Raw genomic sequence first — 19,088 nt, 5'->3', positions numbered from 1 at the left:
ATATGAGCAATACAGCATGACATGAGAGAGGCCAGAAGTCCCAGTAATAAAACTGATGGCATAAAACTGTCATAAACAGAATATTCTGCATATCTGAACTATTAATGGACAAAATTACAACTCCCCTGCTCCTTGCATAGCAATTATTCTATTTTTTCAATTGCTTCTGCTATATCATTTACATCCGGTCAGATTCTGTAACATCAGCTTATGAGGTGCATTTACAAGACATCATTCAATGTAACTTGACAATGGGGATCAGGAATTGAAACAGATTTGCCATCCTTTGCTAACAGTTCAGGGAAAGTGATATAGATGTCCTATCAGGACAGATGGTGAGGTGTAGATGTGTCTCCCAAATTACTCTAAGGCAGTTAAATACATCTAGTAATAAATGTTGTAACTCCTTACATGAAGTGGCACTAATTGCTCAGTAATTGTTAACTGTCTAGTAAATACAGAGCAATGTAATTTATATGTATTTCCTGTTCTTTAGCTTTATCATGCACAATGGGGCAGATACTAGGGCATGGTTAATCTGTCGGATGGTTCTGTGCTAAGGTGGTTTAAAGCTCATCTTTGCACTCCCTTGATCTTGGTGCAGCTCTGTCCAGTTTAGTCCCTGTGCTGTGTGAAAGCAGCCTCAAGGTTCTTCTAAAAAAGCTGGGCTTCAACCACAAGACCAAAACCATATGTGAGAACCAGGATATCACAGGAGCATCCCTACTACACCTCCGTTCCTCCAGCTATGTCCACTCTTCCCTTGTTACACCAGCAGCGGCTAGTATGAGTGGCTGAAGAACTCCTATGTTAGATCTCTGCCACTGGAGGATCACCCTTACTTTGGAATTATACTTGACATACTGGTTAAACTGGCTTTAGGACCAGACAACACCAACAATGTAGCACAAAGTTGAATAAACTTTACCGAGACCCTATGTTGCTGCAATCCCACTACATAACACAGGAATCTAATGGAGAAAGGACTGGAGGCAACAAACTAAGCCATCAGGAGCTATAATTTTCATACTGTTCTCAATACAGCCAAGAGATGTCATTTTAGTGTGTAATGATCCCACATTGGATCACCCACTAAGGAGTAAATCTGGGGCTTTCAATGCCAGAAACACAGGTCTCTACCAATTGAGATAGGTCCATTAGCTAGTAGCATTAGTACTCTATTATCCTTTATATGAACCAGTCACTGATGTAGGACATGACACTTAGCCAGTGTATTACAGGTGCATATTGTCTACATTCTAGGCCATGAAATCTTGTTGTTAATCCAAACATTGCTCCTACTGACGCTTAATAAGAATTGCTGCTTATAAATGATTAGATGATTACACAAAATGTATTAACTTGAAGAGAGCATCAGTGTGTGTCAGTAACTCATACAGCTTGAGTATCAAATATTTTTAGTTTTCTGAGAAGGTATTTACCAATATTTACCAATGGAAAATCGTGTCGGCACAGTCATATGATGCACTGTAGCCATTATAGCTAGAGAGATGTGGATACATATAAATTTATCTGACTAGATGACATATCTCGAGGAAGACTGAGAGACTGATAGAAAAAAACAGTGCTGACAAAAAGCAATGCTCAAAAAAATGAAACCCTAAAATATTAATATATGTGTTTTATTTAATTCTGTAATAATTTTTAGAGTATCTCCCTGAATGCATTTTAAAAAGTACAAAAGTTCACATAGCACGTATTAGTGACTGTATTTCTTCAGCCACTCTCTGTCTGCATCTCCAAGGTAGCAAACATGTGTATCATATATTACTGTGGTCGCTGTGGTGTGTACTATACTTATTTTCATTGTAGAGCAGATTAAATGGTCATGTAAAATACATGAAATAAAGGCAGAGCAATAACAAACACTACCAAGGCTTTGCAATAAAATAATAACATAATAATAATAATAAATTAATAATACTCAATAACAACAAAATACATCTACAGTTATCACTCTAGGTTTAGAATGTTTCAAAGACTTGTTTTTCATTGATTTTTTACAAAAGTAGCTTTAAATATCCTGATGAGTTACAAAAGTGATAAAAACATCCAAATACAGAGGGACTGTGTTTATAGATATAAGTCCCCTAGTCTGCCAGCTACGTATGCCAAATTGTTGGGGCTGTCATGGTCATTTGTACGGGGGCACCACTTAAATAATCGCCATTATAAAATATAACTTGCATGAAAATAGCTAGAATTTGGTTGAGCAAGCATGTGTCTTCTTATCATGCTCTCTCTCTTCATACAGCTAACGGCCATACATTGCCTATGACCTGTGCATGAAACTCCCATGGACAGGAGTGGCATATCAATAGGATTCCATGCATGGATCTACTGTATTGTACAGGGGAATTAAGGGTATGATGGTGCAAGCAAAAGCTGTGGACGTAAATCTTAGTTGTTCATGGGAAAAAGAAATGTTTGTGTCTGAATATTTTCAAACTTGAATGCTTAAATATGGGCACCTATTTTCAGAAGTGTTGAACATTCACAGCTGCATTTGAATTCAGGGGGAGTTGTGGAGGCTCAGCACTTTTAGAAATCAGACCACTTATATTCAGTTTTGGTGCCCAACCATGGTTTGAAAACTTGGCCTATGTTTGCATTGTTCCTAGCCCATCATGGAAGCTATATTGGGCTGGCTGTGTACAACGTAAAATGCACATGTATATAAATTTCTTTAAAAGGAAGATCCTTAGCTATGGCATCATATTCCTGATGATGGAAGAATTTGCAGGTGCAATGTGCAACTGACAAGCAGTTCAGGAATCTATAGAACTGGGCCCATGGCTTCTATGCTTCCCCCGACCCTTAACTTATGTGTATTTTATTTCAAAGCCTACAGGTGATTAATATAGTTGGAGAAATCGGAGCCTTACCTCTAAACATACTAAAGCGGAAAACTTTGCTGAACCGATAGCCAGGTCTGTCAAGTTTGGGGCTGAGTATTCTGATAGCCATTCTGCAGGCAGAAGCCCTGAAAGATTCAGTGAATTGTACCATATTAACGTCTCTGTTGCAGTTAGCAGGAAAGCAAGTTTCTTTTTTAGAGAAATAATGTGTAGTCCCCTTACACGACTTGGAGATCCGGAGCTGTACTTGTGCCCAGAGCCCTCAGGGAAGTAAAGATGAAACTTGCCACTTGCATGCTAGGTTCTTTTAGCATAGCATTAGCTAAAGTCACCAAGACAGGAAGACCTGGTTTGGTTTGAAGCAGAACAAATGCAGCAATCATTCGGACTTGAGGATTAATTTTGTGGTTTAGGAACAACTCCAGGGTAATATCTTGTACCTGAAAATAGGAAATAGAATTTTAAGTTTCTGTATGTTTGAACATTTGCAATTAACTATTCATCTTTTCCCATCCTTTACCATAACTGCAGTACAAGTCTTGTGTTAGAAATAAAATCCATGCTTTATTTTTTCCATTTAATTCTTGCAAGTAATGTGGCAACAAAGTTCATAATTTTAAGTTCAGAAGGGACCATTATGACCATCTAGTTTGACCTTATCGGGCCAAAGGACCTCATCCAATGCATTTTGCATGAAACCCAGAACTTCTGTTTGAGCTATAGCAATTCCTTTAAAAAGCTAGTCAATCTTGGCTTAAAGACTTCAAGTGATGAAGAACCCACCACCTACCTTGTAAGTTGTTCCAGTGGTTAGTTACCCTGAATGTGCCTTTATTTTTAGTTTGAATTTGTCTAGCTTCAACTTCCAGCCACTGGATCTCATTATAGCTTTGTCTGCTAGACTGAGCAGCCCTTCTACTATCAGAAATCTCTTCCCCACATAGATACTTGTAGATTCTCAGCTTGATCCAAAGTACTTTAATGCTCAAGCTCTAACTGACCTGATGTTAACTCAATGATGTGGATTAGCAAATGTTAAAATAAAAGTGACTACAAGGATGCAAATATTTCCAAAATGTACACAACTATTTCAAATTAAGCAATGAAATGAAAGGGCACTTGGTAGGAATGATTAGTGCAAATTTGTGTGTGTAGTAAACCACAAACCTGGGATCCCATTGTTTCTCATACAGTGGAACACCCAGTCATGGGCATTAAAATACGTCACATTAGGGTTTTTCCAGAAAGTGCATAATAAATGTAATGAAATAACTGCCTCGGCCACATGAGGAGTGCTGGGCTCAGGGGGAATCACAGCCACAGTACTGCTTTGAAACACCAAAGCAGCTTTTTCTTTTCCACTGAAGAAGAAACCATGGCTCAACCCCCATCTCCCTGCTTATATATCTCATGTAACCTAGCAGCTGTTTCCTTATTTTTTCTGCTAAAAACACACCCTGGAGCGGCTAACCCTGGAGCCAATATATGGGATCAAGACAACATATACAAAAATTGGGTATAACAGAAACCCTGATAAAGCCTCAGTGGGATGTTGTGAAGCTGACGTAAAGATTAATTAAAACCGTATAATTTTTTTTTTGTTTAGAAAAAGAAAAGAAAACAACAATATTCCACCCTGAGTGATTAAAAAGGAATCTTGAACGTAAGTAAAACTTGAAAACATAAGGTTTCTGGTTTAGAATAAGACTGTTTTCAGGTGAGAGGAGCCGTAAAGCCAGATCTGTGGAGTAAGAGACTATTTTGTGCTGTCTGATCAGAATGTAATTCAAAGACAAAAGTCACATTTAATAAATGTTCTGTTTATGGCTTAAACACACACAATGTCTATACATTAATAATTAGGATTCAAATCTGCAGTATCTATTAGATATCAATATCTATCTAAGATATGGCCCTGATTAATGATTAGATGTGACACTTAATCTATAAAAAGAAAAGGAGTACTTGTGGCACCTTAGAGACTAACCAATTTATTTGAGCATAAGCTTTCGTGAGCTACAGCTCACTTCATCCAATGCAGTGAGCTGTAGCTCACGAAAGCTTATGCTCAAATAAACTTGTTAGTCTCTAAGGTGCCACAAGTACTCCTTTTCTTTTTGTGGATACAGACTAACACGGCTGTTACTCTGAAACCTGACTTAATCTATAGTTAATATAAATCTTTGGAAAACCTTGCTTTGTGGGTTCTCTCTGACACCAGTGTTGAAATAACCCTAAATACATTTTGATCTGTAACTTATCTCTCATGTATCTTTGGAAAATAAGATTTTAAAATGCAAATGCTGATAACAACCCAACAACAGAATAATGAACGTATCCATATACTAAGCTATTCCGTGCATTCTGAAATACTGAAGATGAATGTGTCATATGGAATTGGAGGTTCCCACTCATGAATAATGGAACTAATGTAAAGAAAACCACCAGATGTATGTATGAAATGCCACCCCTGTCTTGCAACAAATAGAAACAACACGTTGAGCTTATAGCACATGCTAAAGAGGGATTCTTTGTTTCCTTACCTTTCGTGGGTCTCTCTTGGCCAGGTTTGTCAGGGCCATCACTGCACTAATTTGAACCCTGACTGGGAGATCAGAAGCACCAGGTGCATATCCTGGCATAAACTTCATGATGCGCTTTAGAATGGCTGGATGTCCTACATTCCCAAAGGCCTTCAGGGCCAGGACCATTTCTTCCTCCTTAGCCCTGCCAGATGCTTCAGCTGCAAAATCATATAGTGGCTGAAAAACAAAAAGAGGGTTTAAGTTCCAGTTCGGTTCTGTAGACATACCCTGAGGGGGTGGCTGAGAAGTTTTAGTGTGTTCAGATAATTTAATGAAAGTATTTTAAGTTGCATTTAGTGCTCATAGAAATTGCTGGAAGTTTATCCCTGAAGACTGAAGTTGTGAATTTGTTCTTGGAACAAGTACAGCATAGACAGCAACAGTGCACAGTTCCTCACCAATATACCTTAAACATGATGGGTTAGATGTATAAAGGCAAAAATGGCAGTTAGGACCCAATTCCATTGACTTTCAATGCGAGTTAGGAACCTGGCATTGGTTCATTTGAAAATCTTTCCTTCCCTGGTTAAGAACCCCCCCTAGATGCAAGAAGTCAGGCTAGTCTTTGGGCCCATTCTGTCATTAGGCTCTTTTATGAGATGGTTAATAAATGTTCCAATATCTACCAACTGGAGTGGCAGTTTTAGTAACATGGACTTATAGGGAGACCACCAGGCCATTTCATTCTGCTACTTGTAAAGCAAGAAAACCCTAACATTTTTAGGGCACTGGGCAGCATTTGTACTTGTGATCTAAACAGCTGTCATTTCTGAGTGTGTGGCTAGAACTAACTCTTGCATGGTAGATAACTCTTCTGACTGCACAAACAAGGGCTGAATGAAAAGAGCCAAAGTATCATAGAATTTTTTCAATACATCAGATAGGCCTAAAGAGCAACTTTTGTTTTTTAAGACATCATATTTTTAATCTATTAATCTAGCTCAAAACTTGCACAGGATAATACTAATAGGCAAATCCAAATTTAAAACATTTCCTGTCTGACTCCTTGCTTTACTTTAAACACTTCCCATTTCCCAGTAACATTTGTCTTAATTAGCTGGGAGGCAGTGTAGCCTAGTGGAGAAAGAGTGCTACACTGCAGTGCAGGACACCTGGGTTCTATTCCTGGCTCTGCACTTGGCCTTCTGGGTGACCTTGTGCAAGTCAGTTTAGCCCTCTATGCTTCTGTTTGCCTATCTGCAAAATGGGGAAAATGGTACTTAACACCTTTGCAAAGCACTTTAAGATATACTGAGGGAAAACACTGTATAAGAGCTAGATATTATTATTGCCAGTGGGCAGTGTAGTCTATTGGTTTAAGTAGATGACTGGGTGCCAAGATTTCTGGGTTCTGTTCCTAGCTCTACAACTGACTCACTGCATGACTTTAGGCAACGAATTAACCTTTGTGTTCCTTAATTTGCACATCTCTTACATGGTTATATTTATCAGTACCATGGAAGTGTGTCATGAGACTTCACTATAAAGCATTTTGAGAGCCTCAGATAAAAGGTGCCATGAAAGCGTCCAGAATGATATGCTTTGTCCTTCCAACCTTAATTGTCTCATTTACAATTTTTCCTTTAAAAAATAAATAAAAGAAATTCAGGCTTTGTACCTGGAGAGCTGACTCAGGGCAGGAGTCTGAAATGGAGCAGTACTTGTGAACCAATGAGCCATAGGCTAGATAGGCAATTCTGTGAAGGAAAGTATCTGAGCGTGGATGTGTCTTTTTCAGGATGAGCTAGAGAGAAAATATTTGGACATTACCATCACTAGCAAGAAATAATTTAATTTTTATTTTGCATTTATGTACATTTTATATAAATCCACATGCAGGAAAAGGCAATGCATAGCAATTGACATTCCCTGAAAGGTTGGCTTCTTAGCTGATCAGTGGCTGTTACTGTATTTCACATAGTGACCATGTGGTATCTCTGAGAAATTCCAGATTTTGATCTGGGTATTAAGTTCTTGTTGTAATCCAATGGGTGAAAAATCACCCTAGTAGGGAATTTTACTGAGAACTGAGGAGCACATAGTATTCATAAAACTATGAGTGTTCTTTGTGGTTTTATAATTGCCTGAACTGTAGGGACAAAAAGCTAAGATGAATACTAAATATATCCCAATAATTCAGACTGATGGGTATATTTACCATGAAACCATATGCTAACATCAGACTTGAATCCATCATTTTCTGCCCCATAGGTGAACATCTAATCACTGGTCTGTGCTGACATTCATAGAGGGCCAAGTTTTGCTCTTAGAGGCATGGCTCTCATTGAAATTGAGAGGAAATGACTATATGCTTCTAAGGGCAGAATATGTACAAAATTTTATAACGAGCCTGATTCTACTCTCTCTTACACAAGTTCATTCCAGACTGGCATAATTCCCTTGACTTCAGCAGAATTACTCTGATTTATACCAGTCTTGATAGGACAATCAGACCCAATATATTCCGATAAAGCAAAACATGTATTTCTTACTGTCTAGCTGGTTGTGAGGCCCCTGAGTTACCAATCTTGATCTAACTATAAAGTTAATTTGGACAAAAGAATTCCAGAAATCAGTCTGCAACATTAAAACGACATCACTTAAGAATATTCAACTGTTTCGTTCTGGCTTCATCTATGTCCCTTTGATTGCTTCCGCCCTGCCAACACAGTCAGGAAATAAACTCTTTTCAACCTCACTAGGGGATATAAAAGCTTTGTATTTTCACAACCTTTGCAATCTTGCCAAAGGAGTAAATACAGTGGATGCTAGAATTGATGAAGAAAGAACAGAGAGTGTAAAAACATCCTACCACAGCTTCCTCTATCACATCACGGGTTGGTGTACTTAAATGGAAGCCCACAAGCACTGCTTGAGCTCCTTCCAAGTCACTGAGTTCTTTCCTTTCAATTTTATGCCTTAAGAATCTGATTGCACTCTGAGTGGAAATGGCAGGAATTATATCCAAAATCAAGCGCCTGCAATAGGAAAGACAATGATCATTTTCCAGATCTGCATCCGAACACATTAATTTCAGATCTTCAAGCATAGTTTTAAGAATTAAAGTTACTATTACCTATATACAGGCCGGCTAGAAAATTGTTTCCAAACTGACTCATAGATATCATCATTTGCTGCCCGGAAAAGCTGTACCAGCTGCAGGAATTTTGGTGGAGCATCACTAGGAACCCGCTCATGTGTGTGCTCTACCAGATACCGCAGGTTTTCCACTATCTGCAAGAAAATTAAAATATACAGTAAGATCAAATATGTTCCCTTTCCCACATGCATCAGCACCAATTTACAGCAAAATATTTACTTCCAGCAGTTAATTTTACCTGACTTTCCAAGTTTTTGATTTTGAATAACTGGAAGGGAAGCTGAAGCAATTCACTGCCAAAATGGTACCGAAGTGATCCACGTTTCTGGAATTCTGTTGATGGGACTTCTGGGGAGTGTTTTTCCACATCACTCAGTACCAGCTTCTGCCTGCAAAGGAGAAACCCAGTGAAATAACATCATGAGACCCAGTATGCAAAATGAAAATTTTGCTCTTAATATTATTATGTATTTTTACAAAAGTGTTTTGTTATCAAGATGCAAAGTTATTCACAAACATATGCACTGAAATCCAGAGAGAGAGCCTTATTCTGAGAGAACCTGCAACTCCCAATACTCAGAACCTCTCAGGGTAAGATCACAGGACATGTGTGTGTTATATGTACATTTGCATACTGAAGTTCAGACAAAAATAACTGACTAGATCCTTCATCAGAAATCATCACTGAATTTTAAGCCTGACTACAGGTTTCCTGAGAGTTCTTACACACCTCTGCACTTTCTAGTTTCAAATGGAAGTGAAAAAAGTGAAATACGGCAAGAAATATTACAGTCTCTTCTTAAATTATTACTGACCCAACTGTAAGCAGAATGTCCTGGGGTTCTCATAAGATTAAATGTTCTCATGAGATTTCCAACCTGATTTCTCAAGCAAAGAGATTCAGATACTATGGAAAAACATCCAAATGTCTGGTAGCTTTTCAAACTGAGCCGAACCATCTCCCTTCATCATCAAGCAGTTTTAACGAAAGGCTGTGTTTGTAAACATTTCTTATCCTTGCCATATTTGTGGCTAAAGGGTTGTGTCCTATCCTGCCAATTACATTTAAATAGTCCATTTAGGACAATATAATACTTTTAGGTATTTGAGTGAACATCTGAGAACATTCCAGTAGATATATGATTGTACTGAATAGTCTCTAAAACCTCCATAGAAAATTGGCATGTTCACTTTGGAATCTCTACAGAGATCCTTGGAAACATTCCACACACTGTTTCTATCGGACTTTCATAAGATCTTTGCAAAATTATTATAGAATCATAGAATATCAGGGTTGGAAGGGACCTCAGTAGGTCATCTAGTCCAACCCCCTGCTCAAAAGCAGGACCCATCCCCAATTAAATCATCCCAGCCAGGGCTTTGTCAAGCCTGACCTTAAAAACTTCTAAGGAAGGAGATTCCACCACCTCCCTAGGCAACGCATTCCAGTGTTTCACCACCCTCCTAGTGAAAAAGTTTTTCCTAATATCCAACCTAAACCTCCCCCACTGCAACTTGAGACCATTACTCCTTGTCCTGTCCTCTTCCACCACTGAGAATAGTCTAGAACCATCCTCTCTGGAACCACCTCTCAGGTAGTTGAAAGCAGCTATCAAATCCCCCCTCATTCTTCTCTTCCGCAGACTAAACAATCCCAGTTCCCTCAGCCTCTCCTCATAAGTCATGTGTTCCAGACCCCTAACCATTTTTGTTGCCCTTCGCTGGACTCTTTCCAATTTATCCACATCCTTCTTGTAGTGTGAGGCCCAAAACTGGACACAGTACTCCAGATGAGGCCTCACCAATGTCGAATAGAGGGGGACGATCACGTCCCTCGATCTGCTGGCAATGCCCCTACTTATACATCCCAAAATGCCATTGGCCTTCTTGGCAACAAGGGCACACTGCTGACTCATATCCAGCTTCTCGTCCACTGTCACCCCTAGGTCCTTTTTCGCAGAACTGCTGCCTAGCCATTCGGTCCCTAGTCTGTAGCTGTGCATTGGGTTCTTCCGTCCTAAGTGCAGGACCCTGCACTTATCCTTATTGAACCTCATCAGATTTCTTTTGGCCCAATCCTCCAATTTGTCTAGGTCCCTCTGTATCCTATCCCTGCCCTCCAGCGTATCTACCACTCCTTCCAGTTTAGTATCATCCGCAAATTTGCTGAGAGTGCAATCCACACCATCCTCCAGATCATTTATGAAGATATTGAACAAAACCGGCCCCAGGACCGACCCCTGGGGCACTCCACTTGACACCGGCTGCCAACTAGACATGGAGCCATTGATCACTACCCGTTGAGCCCGACAATCTAGCCAACTTTCTACCCACCTTATAGTGCATTCATCCAGCCCATACTTCATACTTTATAAAAATACTCTATAGACAATCCAGTAGGGAGCTCAATACAAGGCTATACAATTAACAGAGATTTTTCCTCTCCAGAAAAGTTATACAATATTAGTGGAAGGGCATTGGGGTCAGGAAGTATAATGCCAGGTACACTCAGATAGGTTTGTCTCCCGCTTCCAGGACATGCCAACTCTATAATATACCTTCAGTTCTAAAGTATTGGGAAGAAGCATATGTGCATATATGGGAAAATGAATATCAAGGCTTGGTCTACACTTAAAACTTATATCAGCATTACTATGTCAGCTGGGAGTGTGAAGGGGGAAATAAATCTAGTGACACAGCAATGCCAAATCCACCAATGTAGATTCATCTTGCCAGCAGACACACTCCTCATTGGCATTAGCTAATGCTGTTCAGGGAGATGGTATTAGTATACTGGGAGAACCCCTCAACATACGCTGAATCTACATTGGAGACTGGCATAGGCTGGCATACGCTTTGTAATGTAGCCATGGCCTAAGAGTGGGGTTAAAAGTTAAAATAATAGTAAAACTCCCCCGACTTCAATGGTTGCAGTGTTAGGCCAGCGGTGAACAGTTTTGAAAATCTGACCCCACATGTGTTACATTTTACTTCTGACTTACATGAAAAATGTATTTAAATAGCTTTAGTTATCTGACAAATGCTTTCTAGAGACCCAGACTGCAGGCCCTCCTCTTACTACCCCTTATGTGGTTGGCCAATTCTGCTGGACAGTTCATGGAGAATAGGAGCAGGGAGCAGAGCAAACCCACTGCTGAGTCTCTTTTCCACTCTCTGGGGGCATCAAGCAGCCCTTGAGGAACAGGAAGGAAGCAGTCTTTGCTCTCCTGAAGATAGAGGGCCAGGTCCTAAGTGGGTGGAAATCAGAACAGGTCCATTGGCTCCAAGAGAGCTCTGCTAATTTACAACAGCTTAGGATCTGGCACCTGGTCTGCAATTATGCCTGACCCTTTCCTGGGTTGCATCAAACACCTTCCATCATCCACCCAAATGTGTATCCACATCTGATCCTTAGAGTGTAAAAGTTCTTTAAAATACCTTATCCTACCCCCCGCTTGTTCACTGTTTAACCAAGTTATTATGCCCACTTACACTCCTCTTTGATAATTAATTGGTCTCCAGCCCTTTATTCATTTTTGTTGCAGTTCTCTGAATTCCTAATTTGTCCTTATCTTTCTGGTATTGCAGTGCCTAGACCCATAGGCTATAGTGGAGGAGCCAGTTCCTCACGGAATTTTATGGAGCAATGCCAGTTGATGTAAGCTAGGATCTGGTTTGAGGTGAAATATATCTAAGTGATAAAAAGAACTCTCTCTCTTCCCTACTTTGAGACATGATGCCTCTGTATAAAAAGCCCATAACTAGAGCTGGTCATAAAATAATTTGTTTCTGTGGAAAATTTTGTAGAAAATGAAAAAAAATTCATAAAGAAAACATGAAACTTTTTGGATTTCAGCTGAAAACTGGAAGGTTTAAATTTTCAGCCAAATATTTTCAGGTTTTGGCCACAAAGTTTTTGACATAAATTCAAAATTTTCCACAGACAGCAAACATTTTTAGTGTAACATTTCTTTGGTTAAAACCCCAGTTACCCATCAAAAGCAGTTGTGATGGAAAATTATCAACCAGCCATATCCATAACTGCACTGGCAACATGGCAAATTTCAAACTGCTGTGAATATCCACATGGGTCTCTTTCAGTGACGTGGTTTTCTAGGGATCTTCCTTTTAGTGAGTAACTGTGTGCCAGAGTATTTTACTACAAATACATTAGTTTGCATTTTTCAGATCAAATTGCATTTATCTTGGTTTTTAAGGCATAAATCAAATATCCCAGAGAGATTAAACTCATCAAATACTGCCAACTTTAGCTAGCAAAATTTGGATAGTGATGCACATGTTTCAGATTTATGACCAACAGTGAATGTTGATTTTTTTTATTATCTGGTTGAGGCTTTATATAATGTAATATTGCCAGTCAACATGTGGTAGGTGCAGAGGTCTCATTTCAGTTAGGGAATTTGACTAGATGCTGAATTAGTGAATTAAAGGGATATGTAATTTTGGATCAGCTATGCAAATGCACAGTACCTTGCTTCTACGACAGCATCCCCTCCAGTGACCTCATTGAATGGTGTGAACTGATGGACTTCTTGGACATCAGCTTGTACAATTAAAGCCTCCTCATGGGAAGATTTGATTTTGTAATTGTAAGTAGTGGTTGCCCGGGAATACTTGTTTTTCTACAGAATGAAAAAGTGACAAATAGAAAGTTATTTAACCATGAATAGAATTCATAGATAGTAGGCTCAGAAAATATCACTTATACCATCCAGTGTGACCCATTTGTTTGCAGGGCTACTCTCTATACCAGGGGTGGCCTATATATTCATTGTATGCACCTCTCTTCAGAAGTTAATATGCAGCTCCTTGTAGAGGCACTGACTCTGGGGCTGGAGCTACCGGCGCCAACTTTCCAATGTGCTGGGGGGTGCTCACTACTCAACCCCGGCTCTGCCACAGGCCCTGCCCACCTCACTCCTCCTTTTCTTTCCTTAAATTTAAGCAACTGATCATTTTTTTGAGAGGGCAGAATTTTGTTCTGAAAAGAGACAGCATGAGAGATATGTACCCCTATTCTGACGGCATAATGTGATACAGAGGCTTTGCATTGGCCAATACGCATGAATACCATGCAGAAAGCAAATATAGATAATTAAATATAACAAGCCTGATTTGCCTTCTGCTTAAAGTGGTCTAAATCAGGAGCCAATGTAGTAAATGGGTGCAAAATGAATGCATGTGAGAGAAGAATCAGAAGAATCAGAATGTGTTTAAATATAAATCCATCTTACTTACTTCTCTGCAGGCTGGGCACTGGCAAGTGTATGCAGCACCAGTGAACATCTGAGCTCTCTCATCACAGCTGTTTAGGTCCTTGGATTTTGTCACATAGATTTGACTTGCTCGCCTGTTTTCTTGAATCACATAGGTTGTATTGCAAACACCATCGATCCCAGCCTGCCAAAAATTAGAACCAATCAGCTCTCAGAGAATGCTGCTCTTGATGCAGAATTGCTGGATGCCTAACATGGAGATCTACTATGCTCTGACCATATTTAAAAACCATGCATATACTGTCAAAGGGCCAAAGCAGGGGTCCCATTGAAAGCACGGACAAAATTCCCACTGATTTCAGTGGGACAAAATTTCGGCTCAGTGGGAGGCTTGTATCAATTGCCAATTAGGGACTATGGAATAGGAGATATAATTTGGAAAAATTAATAAATATGTGTTGAAATAATGTGATCAGTCAGAATTAAACTTCAAAAGCAAGAGATTTTTGAGTTGCGGCCGATACTTTGCCCTTAAAAATCCCATTATACCTAATCTCCAGCTCATACATTCCTCTATTAGAGGCTTCAGAATAGCAGATAATCTGACACACAATGTGAGCAGCAATAATTACACATTAGTTAAGAACAGTGGAGCTTTAACTGTGGATTTTCTTGCATTTGAAGGTTTAACTCAGATGTTTAATACTACTTTAAGATTTTATATGTATAAGGTGCATTGGTTCTCTTCAGTCAGTGAACAGGACTTCTACTAATGTTAAAGGGAGATAAGTGAATGTATTTTGGGGAGGAATGGTTCATTTCCTAACTTTTCATTGTTAATGGTAGTGTACAATTGCTCCAGGGACTTAGAGGTACGGGACCTGATTTTGTAGACCTCAGTTAAAACTCCCATTAATTAAGTGATCTCCTGTAAGCCATTTATCACCTGATTCTGCATTCCTTAAATACCCCACACTCTTATTGACCTCACAGGAGTTTAGGAGGCACAGGAAATACAGAGTAACGCTCTGCAGCTCAGGTTTACCTTATCGTGATGCCTATCTTCCTTTGTAAAGTGCTTTGAGATCCTCAGGGAAAGATCCCAAGGTTTATTAATCAGTAAATGACTGAGTAAAATAATGAAAACTCAGAGAAGATTTCAGTAGCTAACCCCATATGCGCAGGTTGGCAATGGACTACCATATGTAACGAATTCATTTAGAAATAATGAAGATGTGCAACTAGGCATTGCAAAATACGGCATATACTACAGCTGCAAGGTCTCAATATGGTGCTGCGGGTGGAATAAATATTGTGAAAAATATGAGATCCTGAAGCTCATTTCCAAACCTTTTTCTGATCAGATCAAGTAAACAAAAGTTGTTTTGATCTACATTTGCAATACAAATATTTTGAAAGCACAATAATATCAATGAAATGAAACCCAACCTCATCAATGTAAATATATCTATGCAAAACTAAATAAATTTCAATCTGTGTGGTGAATTTCAATGTGGGGAGACTTAAAAAGGTATTAAAACCCATAAAACAGTGGAAATTCCAACAGAACATTAAGTACAGCTGTAAAAGCTATTCTAATAACACAACAGCATATGTACTATATTCCTTCTCAAATAGGACCTAAAGGAGATTAAAGTATACATGATTTCTTAGAGACATCAAATTGCTATTATTTCTAGATGAAATGTTAATGATATGCTGAGGGTTTAAGCTTATTTTAATGCATTATTAACATTTTTTAGGCTAACATTATAGCTTTCAGAGTGGTTTCCTTTTTCCTTTTACCACCCAACAAGCCATGTTTTCTTAGTTTCTAATGTTGTTAATGGACTCCTGAAATCATTTAATCAATTAGATTAAAAATCTATACATTTCTCTGGACCATTAAGGTACAGATATACCAGTGGTGGTACAGAATAAATGAACAACTTCCCTCTAAGTCAAGATGTTGCTTACTAGTAAATATACACTTAACACTGAATTCAGATAAATGTGTTAGAAGAACCAGAAGTGTATCCTTATTCAAATTACACCCAAACATAATTACCAAAGCAAAGTGCTCACCTCCTGCAAGTTATATGTATTCTGTGACTTCTTCAGGGTGAATTCTAGCACATTCAGAAATCCTCGATAGAAATTAAGCCCATCATCTGAGAGAGAATCTGGAGCCATAAGATTTCCAACACGGCCATTACTGTATTCAAATTTGATGGGGTTTCTGAGTTGTGCTGAAAATGCCTGGGTCAGTTTAGATGACCGTGCGAACGGCTCTCGAGGCCAGATACCATTGTATTCTGCTGCTTCGAGTGAATAAACCTGGGAGAGAAGGGGAAATAGATTTCCTATTAACGTTTTTCCATTAACTTTTCTTCTTAGGATTTTAGGAAGCAATACCTCAAGATGAAGCCATGACAGGGACTTGCGGATGTGAAAAGTGGCTGAGTGGGATGTTTCCGCACATACCCATTCTTTGTCTCAATTCACAGATCATCTGTCTGGCCCAAAGGTTGGCCTGTGTACAGAACTGAGCCAGAGAAGAGCCACGCTAAGCTGAACTCGACCATCAGAACTGCAGAAGACCTGCAGTAAATTGTGGGGAAAGTCAACGCTGTATGAAGGAGCATTAACTTTGGTGGCACTTGCTATGATCCCCCTAACTGAAGTCACAAAGCACAGCCAAGGGTAGAGCTAATAGTGACGTGGCTGCTGAGCTATTCTTAGAGTCATAATTAGTGAGGGGGTTAGAAAGCAGAGTGGAGGAATTGTCCCTCCCTGTACATTTTACTAGAGAACCTTGGGGTTGGAAGCTCAGAGAGCTGTAGATCTCTCTTCTCCACTTCATATTGTAGCCCTGCTGCAATGCAAAACTCTCCCCCTCCCCTGCCTCCCGCGCAACACACTACCCCATCTGCCATATAAGTTCAGTCTCCAGGGCCCATTCAGTACTTGGGCTCTCAGTGGAGACTGCCAACATGGGTGAGAGTTATGCTGGTGGTTTTATGATGAAGACACTTGTCTACTGGGAAGGGGTCTGACACCATTAATTTTGACTTGAGGTGGATATGAACCAGTGGCCTACAAGTGAAAGGTTAATCTTCTGCACCATTCACTTCTCCAAAACCAAGGAATGCTTTAAATTTAACAGCATAAAAATAAACTTCCCCTGTAGCTGAAAGGGCATACCATGTTACATAACCAAAGAGAGAAATTTCCTGTTGTCTTTCATTATATCCTATAAGAATACACAACAGCAGGCAGCTACTTCAGTTAGAAAGTTCCTGCACTTTTCAGGCACTTATTAGGAGACAGCCACTAGTCTTTCTAGTCTTTCTATCTAGAATTTCTTTCTAGTCTTTCTATCTAGAATTTAAATTTGCCAAGTGAAATCTGTTAAAAAGATGATTTTTCTTCCACACACATACAAGACTAAATGGAACCAGTCCAGATCAAGGGGTATGTTTCAATACATTCATTGGAAGCACACATAGGCTTACATTAAAGATCAAAATCATTTTCATATAATCAGAAATCTTTAGTAATTACTCAGAAATGTTAATGTCAGCATACAATAAAGGAATACAATCTCAGTGTAGCACAACATGGCACTTCCCCACTGAAGCTAAAGAAACAGCCAGAAAAAAATACTTATGCCAGATATCGAAATACATCCAGCTGCTATAATATGTTTATTTCTGTTTGTTTGCTAGTTGCAAAATCAGTTGATTAAATAATCGTAGGTTGTAGAGTTTGGGAACAATTGAATTGATCCAGTAATAAATTATTATGCATTTGAAATTATATTCTGTTGTCTCCCTGACCACAAAGCAGAAGAAATCCTTCAAGCCCAAGGTTGGCTTGAGCTGAGAATTACCTGGCAAAGTGCAAATAGAATATAGAAAACTGCATAAAAAAATAACAGTGTCAGTTACATTCTGCCTGAGTAAGCAAAACATATGATGAAACTTAATTATTTCCCCAAAGCTTGGGAAAAAGAGTCATGTAGGAAGATACTTTCAGCTTTCACATTGGATACATTTTCTTACCCTAATAAGACAAAGTTTTGGCCCGATACCACTGATTTCCACTTTACATTTTACTTTTATTCCAGCTCTTGCAAGTCCTCTGTCTGGAAGTCCACTGAGAAATACACTTTCATAATCATATGTGTAAGCCTTGTTTTCTTTGAAACCAGGTTCTGTAAAGAAACAATGCTCCGTAAACATTATAGAGAACCTATAGGATATATGTTATTATACTAAGCTCCAAATTGGAAAGATCAATTTGTTCATTTTAATATTACTTCTGAAGCACATTAGCAGTTGTAAAACTAAATTAAATATTCATACACCTTTCAGATTATATTTCAATTGCACTCATTAGAATGATATAATCTGATAGGAAAAATACTTACCATAATTAAGATGCTGACTCCCTGAAAGAGAAAAAAAATATAGCCATTATGACAAAGCGTCATTTTACAATTTTTTTTAAAAAAATTACTGTCCAAATTTTTATCTCAACCTGTGAAGTACATACTGCGTAATATTTTCTAGTTAATTATGTTAATTTTTCAATACAGATTTTTATTCTAAGGTCAGAATATATCCAAATTTTCCTCCCCTAGACAATGGAGAATTTGCAATCGGGTTTTCTTTTCCATTTATGCAAATTTGAAGTTTATATTTATAAATGAACACAATTAGTCGCTTAAGCCTTATTCAAAAAAGTTTCTGCTAGAAACCTATCCAGATAGATAAGGTGCTTACTTACCCACAAGGGTTAAAGTCAGAGCTAGAATTAAGTCCCTCATTATGAAGGATAAGCTAAAGGTGAATGTGCCGGGTTCTCTTTTATAAAGGCATAGTGTATCACGTGTTCATCGAAGTGAGGTTCCAAAATAAATAAGCATATTTCAGAATCAGTATTGATCTATCAAAAACCAAACATTTCTTGGGGTAGGAATGCTGTTAATGCAAACCTATTGGATAATTTAGACCAAGTGTATCTTTTCTATGAAATATGGAATCTATTTTTGATATTTCTTGTTTTCACCCTTTTTTTCCATTTCCACACACACATTTCTACAATAATTCAACAACTGGCAATAAATATTTGGGCTTACTTTAAGAACAGTGGAGCCAGATTCACAGCTGATGTAACTCAGCCTAGCTCCATTGAATTCAGTGAAGTCTTGATGATTTACACCTCCTGCGTATCTAGACCACAAACTCTTTGAGACATGCATCAGTTCTTCAAAGTGACATAG

The 19,088-nt window shown here is 38.7% G+C and overlaps 1 protein-coding gene across 1 annotated transcript in view; it reads right to left on the bottom strand.

Moving 5' to 3' along the window:
- LOC140916576 (vitellogenin-1-like) overlaps positions 1-18,632 on the bottom strand; it is a 44,489-nt gene extending 25,857 nt beyond the window's left edge. Inside the window, exons 1-13 of the mRNA XM_073358233.1 lie at positions 18,593-18,632; positions 18,234-18,254; positions 17,866-18,017; positions 15,887-16,138; positions 13,824-13,985; positions 13,056-13,207; positions 8,803-8,953; positions 8,541-8,698; positions 8,277-8,442; positions 7,083-7,208; positions 5,423-5,641; positions 3,102-3,319; positions 2,907-3,004 (exon numbers count right to left, since the gene is read on the bottom strand). Of these exons, the coding sequence (XP_073214334.1) occupies positions 2,907-3,004; positions 3,102-3,319; positions 5,423-5,641; positions 7,083-7,208; positions 8,277-8,442; positions 8,541-8,698; positions 8,803-8,953; positions 13,056-13,207; positions 13,824-13,985; positions 15,887-16,138; positions 17,866-18,017; positions 18,234-18,254; positions 18,593-18,632 (1,915 nt within the window). The remainder of the gene's footprint in view (positions 1-2,906; positions 3,005-3,101; positions 3,320-5,422; positions 5,642-7,082; positions 7,209-8,276; positions 8,443-8,540; positions 8,699-8,802; positions 8,954-13,055; positions 13,208-13,823; positions 13,986-15,886; positions 16,139-17,865; positions 18,018-18,233; positions 18,255-18,592) is intronic.
- Between the last annotated feature and the right edge of the window lie 456 nt (positions 18,633-19,088).

The sequence above is a fragment of the Lepidochelys kempii genome, chromosome 8, assembly GCF_965140265.1.
Source record: "Lepidochelys kempii isolate rLepKem1 chromosome 8, rLepKem1.hap2, whole genome shotgun sequence".
NCBI classification, from domain to species: domain Eukaryota; kingdom Metazoa; phylum Chordata; order Testudines; family Cheloniidae; genus Lepidochelys; species Lepidochelys kempii.
Note: the sequence above shows the minus strand (reverse complement) of the source record. Positions and strands in the feature narration are given on the sequence as shown.